Genomic DNA, 16,176 nt, shown 5'->3' on the forward strand with positions numbered 1-16,176 from the left:
GGGGCGGGCATGGTTTGTGGGGCGCAGCTGTGAGCGCATATGCAAGGTGCATGGGCTGTACGGGGGATCTGGTGGCCGGGAGGATCTTCATTTTTACATACGACGAGCTGTGATGTTTGGGTGAGCCAGCAGCTGGCAGACCGCTCGCAATGCCCTGCGCGCCTCAAGCGCGCCCTACTGCTCTGCCGCCCTGGCTCCTTTCCCCAAGGCCCCAAGGCGGCGCCCCTGCGCCAGGCGTGCGTGCGGGCGCCCAAAGTGGTGGACACGACCGGCGCGGGCGACTGCTTCACCGCGGCGTTTGCCGTGGCGGTACTGGAGGGCCTGGAGCCGCAGAGCGCGCTGCTGTTCGCGTCCGCGGCGGCGAGCATCTGCGTCCAGCGGCCGGGCGCGATCCCGAGCCTGCCGACCGCCGACGAGGTGGAGGCGCTGCTCGCGAGATTGTAACCAGCGCTTTCCGGTCCTAGACACGTTGCTCCCGGTGATAGAACCGTAGCCACGCTTCCGGCAACCCCGTCCTCCTCCCAGCCCCCACCGCGCACGCAACCAGGTGTGCCTGCACATTGCATCGCGCGCATTCACACACACACACACACACACACACACACACACACACACATTCTCTCTCTCTCTCTCTAGAGAGAGAGAAGGTTGATATATGAATGTCGGCTGAAGGGGTCGTACTGCATCATGCGTTACTGCATCATGCGTTCCCGAACTGGTGCTGCGAGAAAGTTGTGTTGACCTGAGTCGCCTTGCCCCACGCACACTGTGCTCGCCAGGCGTTCGGGCCGGAGCCGGCAATTTATGTATACATCTGCTCCTCACGTTGTTACGGACAGTGCTTCCGACCCAACACCGGCAAGCATGGACATGGTCAACTAGAGCAAGCGTCTGTCGTGACCATGTCGTGACAACCAGCCGCCCGATGCCCGCAGTGCACTGTGTATGGAGCACGCCAGGCCGCGCATATAGCTAATAGCTTGCATGTGCATTTTGCTTGCGATTCTTGCAATCTTACGCGTTGCTTGCAATCGCTCAATCCAATGGAACGATGATCTGCCGACCAGCGGGGCGAGTATGCGCGAGTCGCAAGCTTACAAAAGAAGCTTGTCGTAGTAAATTGACGATCGCACGCGCCGGCAAGACAAGGGGATGGCGAGTGCCGTGGCAACGGGCTCAATCTGATGAGTATGAAACAGAGTATGAGACTGTGTATGTCACAGAGACAGAAGGCAATGCTGGAGAGGATCTGCGAGGACCGCAGGTCGCGGCAGGTGCTGCATTTGCGCCGACGGCAGCGGCAGCAGCGGCACCAGCTAGAGCTGAAGCTGCGGGGCGTGCTGCTTCATCTGTGCCTGAGGCCACGGTGCGAGCTTCAAAACAATAAAATGCATTATGATTGCGGGGTCAAGCATTGCTCATGCAGCCTGCAGTGCACACGTGCTAAGGTGTCAACACATTGCGGCTGTGCAGGTGACGGCGGGTGTGACTGCCCCAGCAGCCAGCGGCGCGCTCATTGCCCCTTACAACGCAGCCCTGCAGCCTGCGCCCTCGATTGCCGCGCCCGAACGGACGTTGCCCGCCGCCATCGACGGCAGCCCCGCCGCCGGCTGGGCGCTCGCCCTGGCGTTCCTCGTGTCGGTCCGAGCGGGCCGCCGCTCCGCCGCCGCCGAGCGCCTCGACGCCGCCGCGCTGCAGAGCCGGCAGCAGGAGAGCCGCGTGCAGGGGCGGGAGCTGCGGGAAAAGCGGCGGCAGTACCTGGAGCAGCAGCGGGTGCTGAAAGAGGAGGAGGCTGCCAAGAGGTGGGGTTGTGTGTGTGTGTGTGTCTGTGTCTGTGAGATTGTGTCTGTACGTGCGTGCGTGCGTGTGTGCAAGTGTATGTATGTGTGTGTGTGTGTGTGTGTGTCTGTGAGATTGTGTCTGTACCTCTGACCCTGAACCCTTTCCCGCCAGGCTTGAGGAGAACAAGCAGCGCGCGGCGCGCGAGGCGGCGGAGCGCGCGGAGCGGCGGGCGCGCGAGGCGGCCGAGTCCGCAGTGCAGCTCGAGCGCATTCGCCGCGAGAGGGAAGCTGCGCGGCAGGTAAGGGCCCGCTGCTGCGGGGGCGCCGAGCGGGCTGCTTCTTTTCATCCGCCTCGCCTGGGGGCTCTGCGCCGCCGGCAGCAGGCAGCAGTTGGAACGCACAGCAGCTGACAATTCAAACGATCACACCGCAACAGCCTTTGGGCGCGCCTCGCGGCTGCCAAGCTGGGTTCTTGCAATTACGCACGGTGGTTGCCAAGGGCCGCTCGCTCCTGCTGCCGCCGCCGCTGCCGCTGCCGCACCGCCGCCGCAGGCGTTCGAGCGCGGCGAGTCGCAGCTGGGCGAGGAGCTGGCGCGGCGCATCCAGCAAGAAGAGGCGGTGCTGCGGGAGAAAGAGCGGCAGAGGGCCGAGGCCGAGGCGGCCGCGTGGTGCGGGGGGTCCGGCGGCTGCGGGCGCCACATGCTCCGCCGTTGACGCGGGCGCGCGAGCGTGGGTAGTCGCGCGCCGAAGTCGGCGTGAAGCGCTTGCACCTGTAGGTGTTCGTCGCGCCCCAGCTGGGAGTGTGATCACATCTCTAATTGGCTGGTCTCTTCCATGGGCGACTCCAAAACGTCGAGCAGGGCGGCAGCCGAAGAGGCGCGAATGGCGGAGGAGGCCGCGGCCCGCCGGAGGGAGGAGGAGGCGCGGCGCGCGCGCGAGGAGGCGGAGCGAACGCGGCTGGAGCGGCGGCGGCGGCTGAGGGCGCAGGAGACGACGTGAGCGGCCGGTCGGGCGGGGAAACCAGTGCACACGAGACCTCCATTTTGGGCACGTTGTGTGTTGTGGTGGTGGTGGTGGGGAGCGGAGCGGAGCTTTGGATGCAGCCGCAGCCTGCCTCATGCGATCATGCGCAGGCCTCAGCATGGGCCGCGCCTTAGTCAGATCGCAAGGCACCCTGCTCATTGTTGTCAATGAAGAGACGCCTGCTCTGCAATCCTGACTGCCTTGATCAATACGCCCCAGGTACGAGCTCGAGCTGCGTGGTGTCGCCACCGCGGGCCCCGCGCCGCCAGGCAGCATGGCAGGCGGCAGCGGCGGCGTCGGCGGCCGCCTGCTGCTCGCACGGCTGCAGGTCACATTCGCCCTGGAGGCGGCCGCGCCAGGCGGCGGCAGCAGTAGCAGTAGCGGCAGCAGCAGCAGCAGCAGCAGCAGCAGTAGCTTAAATAATGAAAGCGGCAGCGGGAGCGGTGTGGGTGGTGGCGGCGGCGGCGGTGGCGGGGACGGGGACGGTGTTTTTGCGAGCGGCAGCCTCACAAGGCTGTACGACTCGCCAGAGTCTGCTGTGGAAGACGCCGGCGACCTGGCAGGTACGCACCTGCCGCCAGCGCCGCCCCCCACCCTCGCCCTCTGACTGCCCAGCTTCATCTCACCCCTGGCCACCCCTCAGTGTGTGTGTTGGCGACCCTGCGTGGACGCTGACACTCAATGGCGCCGATTGCTGCACACTGACGTGGTGGATGCGCCCCAATGCACGCCTCGCCGCCCCTGAAACCAACCCAGGGGAGGCCGCTAGCGTCATAACCGCCCGCCTGGAATCGGACCCCTCCACCGCCCCCGCCCGCCCGCCTTCCGCGCCCGGCGCCGCGCCGGCCGCGCTGCGCTACCCCGAGCTGCGGCTGTGGCAGTGGCTGCTCGCGCTGGCGGCCGAGGCGGCCGGGCGGCGGGCGGTCGGGCAGGTGGCGCCGCTTGCGACCAATGGCGCCCTGCAGCAGCCGTTTGTGGTCAGCAGCCGGATCGGCGTGCTGCCCGAGGACGACCCCTCGTCCGCCGGCCGCATGCTGTCCCTCGCCGCCGCGCACGCTCGCGCCGGGCGCGCGGAAGCCGCCGCGCAGCTGCTCGACGACCTGATAGACCGGCTGCAGGAGGGCGCGGCGGCGGGCGGGGCGGGTGTGGGGGGAGGGAGCGCGCCGCTGTCGTCAATCTTGGTCCCGGCTTGCGTGTATGCACAGCTGCTCGACTCATGCGAGGATCCCTTCCTGGATTCCGCCCCGACGCCGGCGCCGTCAGGGGCCGACGGCAGCGGCGGCGATAGCGACGGCGGCGGCGAGCTTGGCGGCGGCGGCGGGAAGGCGGGGGAGGGGGCGGGCGCTGGCGACGCGCTGCGGCGGCTGGTCGCTTTCCAGCTGAAGGAGCGCGCGCAAGCGGCGCCGCGCGACTCGCTGGCGGCGCCGTCCGCGGCGCTGGCACGGCTGCTGGGCGCGCGCCACCCTGTGGCGCGCGCGCTGGCTGAGCTGGCGGAGGCCAACATGAGCCCCGCGGCGCGGCAGGCGCGCGAAGTGCGGCGGCAGCAGCAGGCGGCGGCGGCGTCCATGGATTTGCTAAAGGTGTGCACCGTCGCCATGCAGCGCCGGGACCCTTGCGCTGCGGCGCGGCCGGTTCCGGCGGCTGCTGGCGCTTTCTGCTGGCAGATGCTGCTGCTGCAGCTGCCGCACGCGCCCGAATCTCCCGAGAAATACCTCGGAAACATCCGATTTGCGAGGCCGCCCGCAGGGTCAGCCACCACCGCAGACACCGCGAGCCCCTCCCACCCCACCCTCCACGCCGCAGCAACAAGGGTCGCTGCTCGCGGCGCCCGGCGGTCTGGACCCCTCGACTTCCAAGGCCCGGGGCGCGCCCGTGCCCGAGAAGGCCTGGGCAGCGCGCAACGTGGCGCGCAGCCTGGTGGCCGGCGGCGGGGCGGCGGGGGCCGACGAGGGGGTGCGGATGCTGCGGGAGGCGGCCGCGGAGTGCGAAGAGTACTATGGCGCCAACCACCCAGGTTCGGTTCCTAGGGAGGGGCTTTTTTTCTCTCCTCAGCGCCTCTCTGTCCCTTGCCACTGCATCGCAGCGGAGGGTCGCGCCTGGGCAGGAAGCGAAGCTTGTCGCGGTGTGCTGAGCGATGGCACCACAGCCTGCACTCGAAAACGGTGGAAGTCCTGCCAGGCACCCCTGCGCCCCGCCGCCTCTCGCGCGCGCTCGCACCCCTGACGGCCCCGCCGACCCTCACGCACGTGCGCGCAACCGGGCGGCGCCCCCTAACCGCCACAGGCCAGCTGTCGACGCTGCTGGACCTGATCGACGCCCTGATGGCGCTGAGTCAGCACCGCCCCGAGGCCCGCGAGGAGGCGGCGGCCGCCATCCGCCGCGCGCTTGCTGTCGTGCAGGTGCTCCATATCAACATGCATTTTACCGTTTGACCTCTGATGTCAAAGGCACTGGATGCTGATTGCCTGGATTCCACTTGTGAGCGCCCTCATGTTGCTTTTGTTGCTCACAGCCCTCAAACAAGAACCAAACATCACCAGCATGCCACGCCGCGCGCAGGCCGTCGGCGAGCGGTACCGGGCCCAGGGGGATCTGCTGTCTCTGGCGCTGCTGTACGAGAGCGCCCAGGCCGAGCTGGACTACCCGCAGGTGAGAATTTTTTGGTGGGAACTTCTTCGCGGACCCACTTCCTGGTGAACCTCCTCTTACGGGTGGCAAGAAGTCGCACAAGAACTGCGCGCTAAACGAGCAGCAGGCCTCTTGCCTGAGCGAGCGATGCGGGGCGCCCAGCAATGCGCCGCCGGCTCGCGACATCACACACCCGCCTGCGCCGCAGGTGCTGCCGCGCGGCGACCCCGCCATGGCGCGCCTGGTGCAGGAGGCGTCGGACGCGTTTGCTGCGCTGGAGACCGGCCAAGCCGGGCGGGTGCGTGGGTGGTTGGGGCGCGCGCAGCATACAAAACGCCGCACCTCACAACAACGTATGCTGTCCCTCCCCCCCATCTAAGTTTCATCGATGCTCCATCCAGCACCACGCCTGCAGCCTGGCTGGATCGTCGCTCCTTCTATTACAGCGTGCCGCACTCAATTGGAAGCGCACTGCTGCTGTCATGTGCCCATCCGCACCAACCATGATATTCTGCCGTAGGTCATGTCCAAGCGCCAAGTGCCAGCAGGCAGCCCCACGAGCCCGCTGCGGCTGCTGGCCAGGGACTGCACCGAGCAGCCGCTGGTGCAGCGCGCGTCGCGGCGGGCGCCGACGCGGCTGGATCAGTGGGGCAGGGGGCTGCCGCTCGCGCCGCTCGCGTGACTCGCGGCGGTGCGGGGCGCGGTCGCTGCAAAGCAAGCCCCGTGGGCGTCTCTGCATTTGTATTGTGCACGGTTATGACTGGCGCACGCCGATGTGGAACGGCAAGCAGGGGCTGCGCACTCCCATCAAGTGAAGAACAAGGCACCCGCCAAACCCCACAAATTGGACAGCAGTCTCTGGGGCAGGGACGGGCCAACAAGGGGGACAGCATTCGAAAACACATACATATACCCAGGCAACGTATCACCTAGAAGCTTGTGCCGCCATGGCTCCTTGCGATGTGGCCAAAGGTTTGTAGGTTTGGATGCGGCTGGGATGTCACAACAACCGCAACGGGGTCACCAGGGTCACCGCCACAGCGAGGTGAACTGCGGCAACCAGTGTACCCGCGGTACAACAACTCTCGAGAGTATCTCGACAAGTAATCGACGCCGAGATATGATCGCTTGGTGCAGCCGTCAGATTTGGCGCAACCCGTTTTGTCTTTTTGTCACACCGCGGCAGCCGCAAAGCGTCGCATAGCATTCGTGTAAAAGCCATGCAGCGCTTAGCTGCGCTTGTCGCAGGCGCCGCGAGGCGCCGCTCCGGAGGCAGCGACTGCTGGGGAATCGCCGCCACGCTGCGCGCTTTCGGCAGCAGCCCGTCGCCCGCCGCCGCCGCCGCCACGCCCGGCGCAGCCCCCAGCGGCGCCGTCGACCCGTCGCGCATCCGCAACTGGTGCATCTGCGCGCACGTTGACCACGGCAAGACGACGCTGTTTGACCGGCTGCTGGCGCAGTGCGACGTTTCCCTCTCGGGCGAGAGGGCGATGGACAGCGGCGCGCTGGAGAAGGAGAGGGGCATCACCATCCTCAGCAAGGTGTGCGCGCATGCACGGCCGCGGCGACGCACGGTGCATGCACCAGGACCCACCCCCCAAGGGGCACCTAAATCGCCCGCTGCACGGAATTTGTTTCGTGTCTGATCAGACGCCCTCCAAAGACTCTCCAAAGAATGGGAAACGGTAGCTGGTGGGGGGGGGGGGTCTGGGCGCTTCCAGGGGTCGCGTCTGTATGGCAGCGGCGCTTCAGAGCGCCTGCACGCGCCGGCCGCGGCCGTCTCGCGGAGCGCGGGGGTGGCGATGCTTTGGACCAGCGCAGAATGGGTCGCCGCGCTGCTGACCCCCCGGCCCCTTCCACAGGTGACGAGCTTCCATTACCAGGGGCATCTGATCAACGCGCTCGACACCCCGGGGCACGCAGACTTTGGCGGTGAGCGGCACGGGCCGGCGGCGTGGGCCCGGGCCGCTGCAAAGTTTGCGAGGGAGGCGGCTGTGGACGGCGTGCTGCTGCGCTGCCGCGCCGCAACGTGGCCGGCCTGGGACTCGAGGATGCGGCGGCTGCAATGTGCATATCAATGTATTCGTCATCACTGAACCCTTTGACTGTCGGACTTCTCCGCAGGCGAGGTGGAGCGCGTGTTGTCGATGGTCGATGGCGCGGTGCTGCTTGTGGACGCAGTGGAAGGTGCGCGGAAGCTGCGCGGAAGCCATGTCAAAACTGCTTATCCACACGGTGCCGCACCCAGCGGGGCCGCTGGCGGCGTCCGACAGCGGGCATCAACAGGTCATGCGGCCGGCGTGGCGCCCCTGCCCTGCGCCGGCCCCTCCGAAACCCTGTCGCCGCCCCGCACTCGGACACAACCCAGGGCCCCTGGCCCAGACCAAGTTTGTGCTAAGCAAGGCCCTGGCGCGCGGCCTGGCCCCACTGGTGGTGTTGAATAAGGTCGACAGGCCGGCAGCAACACAGGCGGGTGGTGCTGTGTGGTCGCCAGAAAGGGGGGGGGCACAGTGCAGGGACGGAGGTGGGCAGAAGGGGCGCGGGCTCAGCGCTGCCCGCGGATGCTGGGCCACCGCTGTCCAGCGATGCAGGGGCTGCTCGTGTTTAGCTTCCAGCAAATTGGGTGGCCGCCCGCCTTGCCTTGCCCCGCCCTCCGCCCCGGCCCCTGTCCCCATCCCCGCCGCCCATGGCTTGCCTGCGCCTCGCCTCACGCCGAAGCGCCGCTGCCCACCACTTGCTGCCCCCCTCCCCCCCAAAGGCGCGCTGTGACGCCGTGGCCAGCCAGCTGTTTGACCTGTTTGCAGCCCTGGGGGCCAGCGACGCGCAGCTGGACTTCCCGGTGCTCTACGCCTCCGCAAAGCAGGCGCGCCACCGGAAGCGCCGCGCCCGCGCCGCGACTGCACCTGCCGCCGCCGCCGCCCCGATCCACTGCAAACCCGACACATCGGCACGCCGTGGGGTCCCCACTCATCAAAGCTTCTGTCACCCTTTTTTCCTGGCTACGATTGTCAGGCATTGTCTGCTGTAGCCGGGGATCTATCCAACCTCTTGCGTCGCCTGCAAGCCACCGAATCCGCCACCCCTCCTTTGCTGGCCGCAGGGCTGGGCGTCGCCCACGCTGCCGCCGCCGGGCGCGCCGCCCCCCACGTGCGGCATGGCGCCGCTGCTCGACGCCATCGTGCAGCACGTGCCGCCCCCGAAGGTCGACTCCGCGGCCCCCTTCTCGCTGTGCGTGGCCATGATAGAGCGCGACCCATACGTAGGCCGCCTCGCCACCGGCCGCGTCGCCTCCGGTCGTGCGCGCGTCGGCGACCGCGTCCGCGTGCTGCAGCACCCCGGCGGCGGGGGCGCGGTAATCGACGAGCTGCGGATCACCAAGATCGAGAAGCGCGTCGGGCTGTCCAAGGTTGCGCTGTCCGAGGCTGTGGCGGGGGACATCGTGCAGGTCGCGGGGCCGGGGGACGCCGCCGGCATCGCCGACACCATCGCGGCGCCGACGGTGACGCAGGCGCTGGACCCGGGGCCGATCGACCCCCCGACACTCAGGTGCGGGTGGCCCGGGCAGAGGGCGCCGCAGCGGGCGCGCGATTCCAGTGTCGTGGCCGTCCGCGCAGGCGCGGGCGCCACAGCACCGGTGTCGCCGCTCGGCATGGGCACGGCTGGCAAGCGCAGTCCGCAGCCCCAACCAGAGGTGATCAGTGTTGAAGTCCTCAACATTGCAAGCTTGCAAACGCCACACCGCCCTTCTTCAACCACTCATCTTATTCATCTTGGCCGCTTGCATGCTCATCACCCACCCCCACCCAACCCACCCCCAGCATGGTGTTCTCAGTCAATGACTCCCCTTTGGCGGGCAAGAGCGGCAAGGCGGTGACGTCACGCGCCATCGGGGAGCGGCTCATGGCGGAGGCAGAGGGCAGTGTGTCACTCAAGGTCACGCCCCTACAGGTGAGAGGGCGGTCCCACACCTTCCCCCGCCCCACCACACACGCTTTCTCACACACACACACACACACGCACACACACACACACACACACGCGCGCGTGCGTGCGCGCACGTGCGCGCGCACACACACACGCGCGCGTGCGCACGCGGCGGGCGGCGCCATTAATCCTTGGCAAGAATGTGTTCCACAATCTTGTCTGAAACCGTCCGAAATCCGGGGGATCGGCGCCTGGGGCCAACGCTGGTCCGCTGCTCGCTGTCGCACTCCGCCGCGCAAACCTCTGCTTCTCTGTGGGTCCAACGTGCGTTTCCAACGTGCCGGTCGGGGGAGCGCAGGGTGCCACCGAGAGCTACGAGGTCCGCGCGCGCGGGGAGCTGCAGCTGGGGGTGCTGATCGAGGGGCTGCGGCGCGAGGGCTTCGAGTTCAGCGTGTCGCCGCCCACGGTGGTCATGAGGTGCGGCCGGGGGCGGCAGGCGCCGGGCGCGGCGGCCGCTGGGGGCGCGGCAGCTTCCTCCTGGTTTGCTGGGCAAGGGGCGCGCGCGCCTGGAGGCTGGGCGCGGGCAGCGGGGCCGCTCGCCGCGCGCGGGGGGTCAATTCAGATGTCCTCATGCGCGTGCGGGAAGATGGGGACGTCAAGCCTGGGAGGGGCGCTGGTCTTGCCGGACCTGCCAGGGGCGCTGGCCCCTCTGCGAGGCTGCAGCCAGGCGGCAGCGGAGACCCTCAGCCACAGCCCTAGCCGCCCCAGCTGCGAATCCCATTCGCGTGCATCTGCTCCCCTGCAGGCAAGAGAATGGTCAGCGCATGGAACCCATAGAGGAGGTGGTGGTAGAGGTGAAGGGCAGGGGCAGGGGGCAGGGGCTGGTGCCTGCGATGCGAGGAGGCGAGCCGCGAGCGAGAGCAGCGCCGCAGGCGCATTCGCAGAGCGCCTGCGACGTGCGCCAGTGCGGCTGCGGGGCGCGTGGGGGGCCGCGGGGGTCGCATGCACACGCACGCCTGCCCGGCGACCGCTCGGTTTGGCAGCCTCGGCTGCCGGCAAGGCGGCACAACCTGGCGCCTCATCACAAAGTGTCCGACTAATTTCACATCAGATGATTACAAGCTGTCCTGCGTCGCTCTGGGGTCAACCTGTTGGTACTGACAACTGACAAGCAATTGACGCACAAGCACCTCCCTCACGTGTCTTTAGACCAGCAACCTGCCTAACCCACAAGCATCATGACCCCACCCCTCAGGTGAACGACGAGCACGCTGGCGCCGTCATCGAGGCGCTGGGCCTGCGGCGGGGGGAGCTGCTCGAGATGGGGCCGGCCGCGGGCGCGGGCGCCGGGCCGGAGGGCAGCAACAGCGGCGGGCGGCAGCGGCTGGCGTTCGTGGTGCCCTCACGGGGGATGATCCAGTTCAGGTGGGCTGCAACCTGCGGTGCACCAGCACTGGGCCAGCAGACCGGCAGGTCCCAGTAGTCCACCGTTTTTCTGGTCAAAGTCTTATCAAACCCTGAGGTGACTGGTCCAACTGCAGTGCAGTGGCAGCACAGCAAGGTATGCCGAACGGACGTTGGCGTCGATTGATGTCATACAGCATCCCACCCATCCTTGCTGAGTCGGTGCGGCACTTGCTGCACAAGCACAAGCGCACGCGCCGCAAGATCAACCCCGCCGCCCCTGCTGTCCCCCCCCCTCCAAGGGCCGCGTTCATCGGCATCACCCGCGGCGAGGGCCTGCTGCAGCGCGCGTTCCTGCGGTATGCGCCCTACACTGGCGCCATCACCAGCAGCCGCAAGGGCGCCATCGTCTCCACCGCCATCGGCAAGGCGCGCGCCCTAGAGGGGGTGGAAAGAGGCGCTCGGCCGCGCCGGCGGTGTTGTACCTTTTTCGTACTGGAGGGGGCAGGGCGCGACGGCTGGCAAACCAACGAGCAGCAGGCCGCTTGTGGCCCCAGCGACGCGCGCTGTCGACGGTGCCGTTGGTTTCGCGCACATGCTTGCCTTTTCTCCCCCCTCTCGCAAAACGCATCGCCCGCATCGCCCTGCAAACGAAATGGTCAGCCTGCAATCCAACCCCAACAACACCCAAAGCTTGGCCGACGCGCACCAACCCCCAGAACCCTAAACCCTAATCCTAAACCCTGAACCCTGAACCCTGAACCCAGGCCACCCTGTACGCCCTGGATGACCTGGCGTCCCGCGGCACCTTCTTCGTGGCCCCCGGGGATGACGTGTACGAGGGCATGGTCATAGGGGAGGCCAACCGGCCCGCCGATATCACTGTCAACATCACTCGCGAGAAGAAGCTCACAAACGTCAGGTGTGCTTGCGGTCTGATGCTTTGTGTAGGGAGAGCGGGCTTTTGTGCGTGTGTGTGTGTGTGTGTGTGTGTATGTGTGTGTGTTGGGGGGAGGCTGCACGCTCAAATTGTGGTGCAGCAGGTTGATGATTGTCCCCTCCTTTGCAGCCCTGCCCGAGTCGATCCCCAATGCGCCCGCTCTGCCTGTCCCCTGTCCGCCTTTGAACCCCATCCGTCCGCCCGCGGCGCGCCCCCTCCCCAAGGAGTGTTGTGGCCGATGATAAAATGCTGATCGCGCCGTGCCGCCAGATGTCCCTGGAAGAGGCGATCGGATATGTGAGGGGCCGTCAGGGTTTGGGGTGCACGCGCCGCTTGCTCTTGCACTTCCGGCCGCGCGCGCAGACGCAGACGCCCTGTCCCTGGGATGCCGCCCATACAACGAGCGCGCCTTGGGTCTGCCTGCTGTGACATCCTGGCGCAAACACAACGGACGCCTTGGCTGCTGTTGTGCTCGTCCCCAACACACGCACACAAACACACACACTCATGCACACTCAACCTCACGCATGTATGTACGCACGCACCCCGCAAGCCCGTGCCATCCTATGAATCACAAACCTCACCAATACTACCACCACCGCCACCGCCACCGCCCCCCAGGTGGAGGAGGACGAGCTTGTAGAGGTCACACCAGGCAGGGTGCGCATACGCAAGGTGGTGCTCGACTCGAATCAGAGGGCGCGCGCCGCAAAGCGCGCCGCCGTGCAGGCGGAGGCCTGACCGAGGCAGCGTGCGCGGGGCCTCGGACCCCACCCCGGCGCAAGCCTGCGCAGCCCTCCCGCCGGCGCTGTGATACGCGCCAGCGGACGGACGGTTGGCGGTGTTGTTTTCATGGTATTTGTGACGCGCAATCCCGGTTGACGCGGAGGGAGGCTGCTGCGGGCCGCATTGGCTCGCTCGCACAACTAAGTGGATGCAGGTATGCGCTTTTGCCGCACTGCCACGTTGACCCGCCCGTCGTTCACATTCAGGAGTTTGGTCTCGTGCCTTGGATTTGCCACCACCTCTCCTGTGTCCCAAATCTCGCCTCTGGAGGGGTGTGTCTTGTCGCTGTTTGAGCAGATCCGGCTAGGTGGAATCGGCCTCGCAAGCACCAACTGCAACCCCAACCCTGATCACGCGACTCCTTCCTGGGGACCGTCGAGGGGCAATGGCAGCGTCACTACACGGGCAATTGTGGTTCAAATGGCACCTAGTGCAGGACGAATCAGCGGGCTACGCGACACACGTTAGGTGCTGCAACCTGTGCCTTGGATGCGCAAAGAGCATATCAAAAAATGTGGCTGCAGTGGGTCCGCAACTTTCCAATACAAATGTGCAAGCAGGAGAGCTGAAAACTATACTGTATACAATGGTGAGTGGTGCAGCTTTGGGTGTGTAAAAATAGGTCGTCAGAGTATTTAAAGCAATTAAGGCATACGCAATAGGGTCAAAGTGCAGCAGGAACCCTCGGAAGTGTTGGTAAGGATAACGCAAGGGGAAGGGGTGGGGGAGCGTGCTGCAGGCAGCAAACGGGGTGGCGGGCGGGAGCAACACGTGGTCAATTCACTCAGAAAAAATGTGCGCGGGCTGCAGGTGAGGAAGCAGTCTACGCGCGCCGGCTAGGCAGCCCCGCCTAATGCGAATAATCACAGCTTGCGCCTTAGCTTCTGGAAAGCGTGCTCGAGCACCCACTGGCCGTCGGAACGGCAGAGCGAGTTCTGGAAGTACATCATTGCTGCGCCCTTGAACAGGCGCTGCTCGTTGTAGGTGAAGCCGGCGGGGACGGACACCCTCGCCAGGCAGGCGGCGATCGTGTCGTCGCATGAGCAGTCAAAGTAGCCCTTGTCCACGTAGCACTGGTCATGAGCCTGGGTGGGGATTGGGGAGAAGGGGGACAGACGGCAAGCCCCTGTGACAGTTCATGTAGGGGTGGGGAGTCTGGAGGAGGGTGCCAGGAAGCCGTGCCGGGAATGGCATCGCATGACGCAGATGTAGGGTGATAAGGCTGCGGAGCTGGCGGTCAAGCGCCCCGGCTGGCTGATACTGTAGAGTATTGCACAAGAGTGCAGGACATGAAGCCTTGCTGGTGGGGATGGAAACAGCAACCATGCGTCGTGCCGAAAGCAGCTCACCTGGCAACAGGCGTCCAGCGCGTCGATCGGCGGCTGCGCGCCGTCCTCAAACCCGTGGTGGGGCCCGCACCTGGTATTGGGAGCGCAGCGCAAGCCACTGGAGCACAGCAAACAGGGGTTGGTCCTGCAGGCGTGGTGCACAGCGCGACCGCTGGCCATTGCCGCAGGCTGTGTAGGGCTCAGGAGCCAGCTGCCGCTTTGTTTTCGCCCTCACCAGTTTCCATACATGGGGATGCCTGTTCAGGGGAGGAAACAACCGCGGAATTTTGGGCATGGGCCAGGCTGTCAAGGCCGTCACTTCTCGGAGTGCTGAGTCTGCTTCCGCTAATCAGGCAGGACCTCCCTTTTCGCAAAACAGGGAGCACATTGACCGTCGGCAGCCATATGCCCTGCAGCGGGAGCAATTGCGCCCCTCCAACAACCCACTCGGCATCATAAGATCCTGCCGCGCCCGCGCGCCAGGAGGCGCAAGGACAAGGGCCACTGCCGCCAGCAGCAGGAGCACCGGCTGCCGGCCAGGCATGGTCGCGCGACCCGGCCGCCGCTGTGGATCCGCGCTTGCCTGCTCATGCGCGCATGCAAGCGGCTTTGGCATTGGTACGGTGAGTTTTACTGCATGTGACGCAGAGGCAAATCATCAAGTGGCTGTTTGAGCGCACACATCAGCGGTCACAAGCCACAGCTGGCAAAGCGCGGCAAGAGCTGCCTCAAATAACAGTTTGAACGCAATTCATGTTGTTTAGAATCAGCCCTCCACGCACCTGCCTCGACGCGTTGCACGGTCGCGCCGGTACTTAGCGCGCAACACTAGCGAAAACAAGCATCATGAATACACAATCTAAGCTTAGCACAACATATCTGCCATCCATACATTTGCAGAGTCTATACGGCAAGCAGATGAGAGCAGTCTAACCGCCGGAGTCGATGACACATTGGTATGGACATACCGTACATATCGTAATCAATACAGAATCAATAACTGTAAAATTCAAGAGTCTGTACAGCCCGACACACAGTGGTGAAATTGGGCGGCGGCCACCACACCGTTTGGGCGCACGGTGGCGGCAGCGATACCGCTGCTACGCCGCGTGAGCTGTGCCCTTTGCGCCCGAGTTGCAGCTTCAAGGCGAAGTGAAATGCATGGTGAATATCCCCGGCTGGACATCAGTACTTCTGCCAAGCGCAGGTGCACACCTGCAGGCGGCTGTGCGCCGGTCCTAAGCATGCTGACCGTATATGGTGCACGTTTACGGTACGGTACGGTCAACGTACGCTATAACGTTACGTTTACCGTGCCTTAGAGGCAGGGACCGTATGGTTGTGCACACGCGGGCTGGTCAGCTCGGTTGACGGCCGTGTGGCTGCACAAAACGGCGTAAAGCGGCTACTCACGGTTTGATAGAGTAAAAACACCCAATATTACGTAAAGTTGACGATGCGGTGGCCCTTCAGGGCCCTGTGGCATGAGTCAGATCACAATCAAGCGACACTGTGGGATGCCGTGTAACAACGTACCATAACACGTTATAGCGTACGGTACCGTACGTTATACCATACGGTTTAGCAGCAGGCCCCACACGGTGAGCATGCTTAGCCGGTCCTGGTCCGCACCCCATCAGCTAACTTTGACTACCCGGATGCAGGCTCGGTTTGCGTGCAAGTGCTTGATTTGTAATGGGCACACAGATTACACGCAAGCAACAGGTGCTTGAGCAAGGATGTAACTTACAGTCATGTGCAACAGGGCAGGGCGCAGCTCCCAAGGCAAGCATGGCCCAAATGAGCGAGCAGGGCACATGCTGATGTATTCCCAAATCCACCAGGGCAGCAGCGTCGGGCCCAGACCGCGAAGCCCCGGGCCCACTAAGCATTGGCCTGGCTCCACGAGAGCATCTCGTCAATGTCAAACGACGCCTGCTTCCCCACAGCGCCGCCCCCGCCGCCCCCGCTGGTGCCGGCCGCCGCTGGCCCCGCCACTGCTGCCGCGCGCACGGGGGAGGGCGGTGCATCCAGGTTCTGGTGCAGGGCCGCTATTTCTATGGCCAGATCGCACGCGCCCGTGAACCGCCCCCCGCTTCGCGCGGCTTCCTGGAACAGCCCGTGCGCTGGCGCCAGGTGACCGGGGCCAAGCTGGCCCCCGCGGGCGAGGGGCGGGCTCAGGCGGAGGCCGAGGCCCGCGCCGCCGCCGGAAGTCAGGAGCCCCAGCAGTAGGTCGCGGTCGCTGAGGCCGGCCGCCCCCCTGCCGCCGCGGTCGCCGCGGTTGTCGCCCCTGCGCCCGATGACCCCCAGCTGGAGCGCGGTCTCCACTGCGCTCTGCCCGCCCGCGCCCCCGGCCGCGCCC

The 16,176-nt window shown here is 65.9% G+C and overlaps 4 protein-coding genes across 4 annotated transcripts; 3 read left to right on the forward strand and 1 right to left on the reverse strand.

Moving 5' to 3' along the window:
• Positions 1–39: 39 nt before the first annotated feature.
• On the forward strand, positions 40–444 carry MNEG_6897 (ribokinase; the record flags this gene model as incomplete). Its single annotated transcript, XM_014044627.1, has 2 exons — positions 40–46; positions 209–444. The coding sequence occupies 2 exons, from the start codon at positions 40–42 to the stop codon at positions 442–444; spliced, it is 243 nt and encodes an 80-aa protein (XP_013900081.1).
• A 791-nt stretch (positions 445–1,235) lies between these two features.
• Positions 1,236–6,114, forward strand: MNEG_6898 (hypothetical protein; the record flags this gene model as incomplete). The annotated part of the gene is made up of 12 exons (XM_014044628.1): positions 1,236–1,274; positions 1,474–1,802; positions 1,954–2,080; positions 2,334–2,449; positions 2,642–2,776; positions 3,024–3,367; positions 3,561–4,384; positions 4,608–4,818; positions 5,088–5,203; positions 5,364–5,453; positions 5,641–5,730; positions 5,953–6,114. 12 exons carry the CDS (start codon positions 1,236–1,238, stop codon positions 6,112–6,114), a joined length of 2,583 nt encoding a protein of 860 aa, XP_013900082.1.
• Positions 6,115–6,652: 538 nt separating this feature from the next.
• On the forward strand, positions 6,653–12,441 carry MNEG_6899 (putative GTP-binding protein TypA/BipA like protein; the record flags this gene model as incomplete). Its single annotated transcript, XM_014044629.1, has 14 exons — positions 6,653–6,973; positions 7,295–7,364; positions 7,557–7,619; positions 7,801–7,913; positions 8,191–8,271; positions 8,533–8,978; positions 9,251–9,380; positions 9,715–9,896; positions 10,162–10,210; positions 10,612–10,781; positions 11,063–11,207; positions 11,528–11,682; positions 11,925–11,997; positions 12,322–12,441. The coding sequence occupies 14 exons, from the start codon at positions 6,653–6,655 to the stop codon at positions 12,439–12,441; spliced, it is 2,118 nt and encodes a 705-aa protein (XP_013900083.1).
• Positions 12,442–13,349: 908 nt separating this feature from the next.
• MNEG_6900 (hypothetical protein) lies at positions 13,350–14,063 on the reverse strand (the record flags this gene model as incomplete). Its single annotated transcript, XM_014044630.1, has 3 exons — positions 13,350–13,571; positions 13,836–13,905; positions 14,050–14,063. The coding sequence occupies 3 exons, from the start codon at positions 14,061–14,063 to the stop codon at positions 13,350–13,352; spliced, it is 306 nt and encodes a 101-aa protein (XP_013900084.1).
• Between the last annotated feature and the right edge of the window lie 2,113 nt (positions 14,064–16,176).

Source organism: Monoraphidium neglectum, assembly GCF_000611645.1.
Source record: "Monoraphidium neglectum strain SAG 48.87 unplaced genomic scaffold scaffold01170, whole genome shotgun sequence".
In the NCBI taxonomy this organism is placed as follows: Eukaryota; Viridiplantae; Chlorophyta; class Chlorophyceae; order Sphaeropleales; family Selenastraceae; genus Monoraphidium; species Monoraphidium neglectum.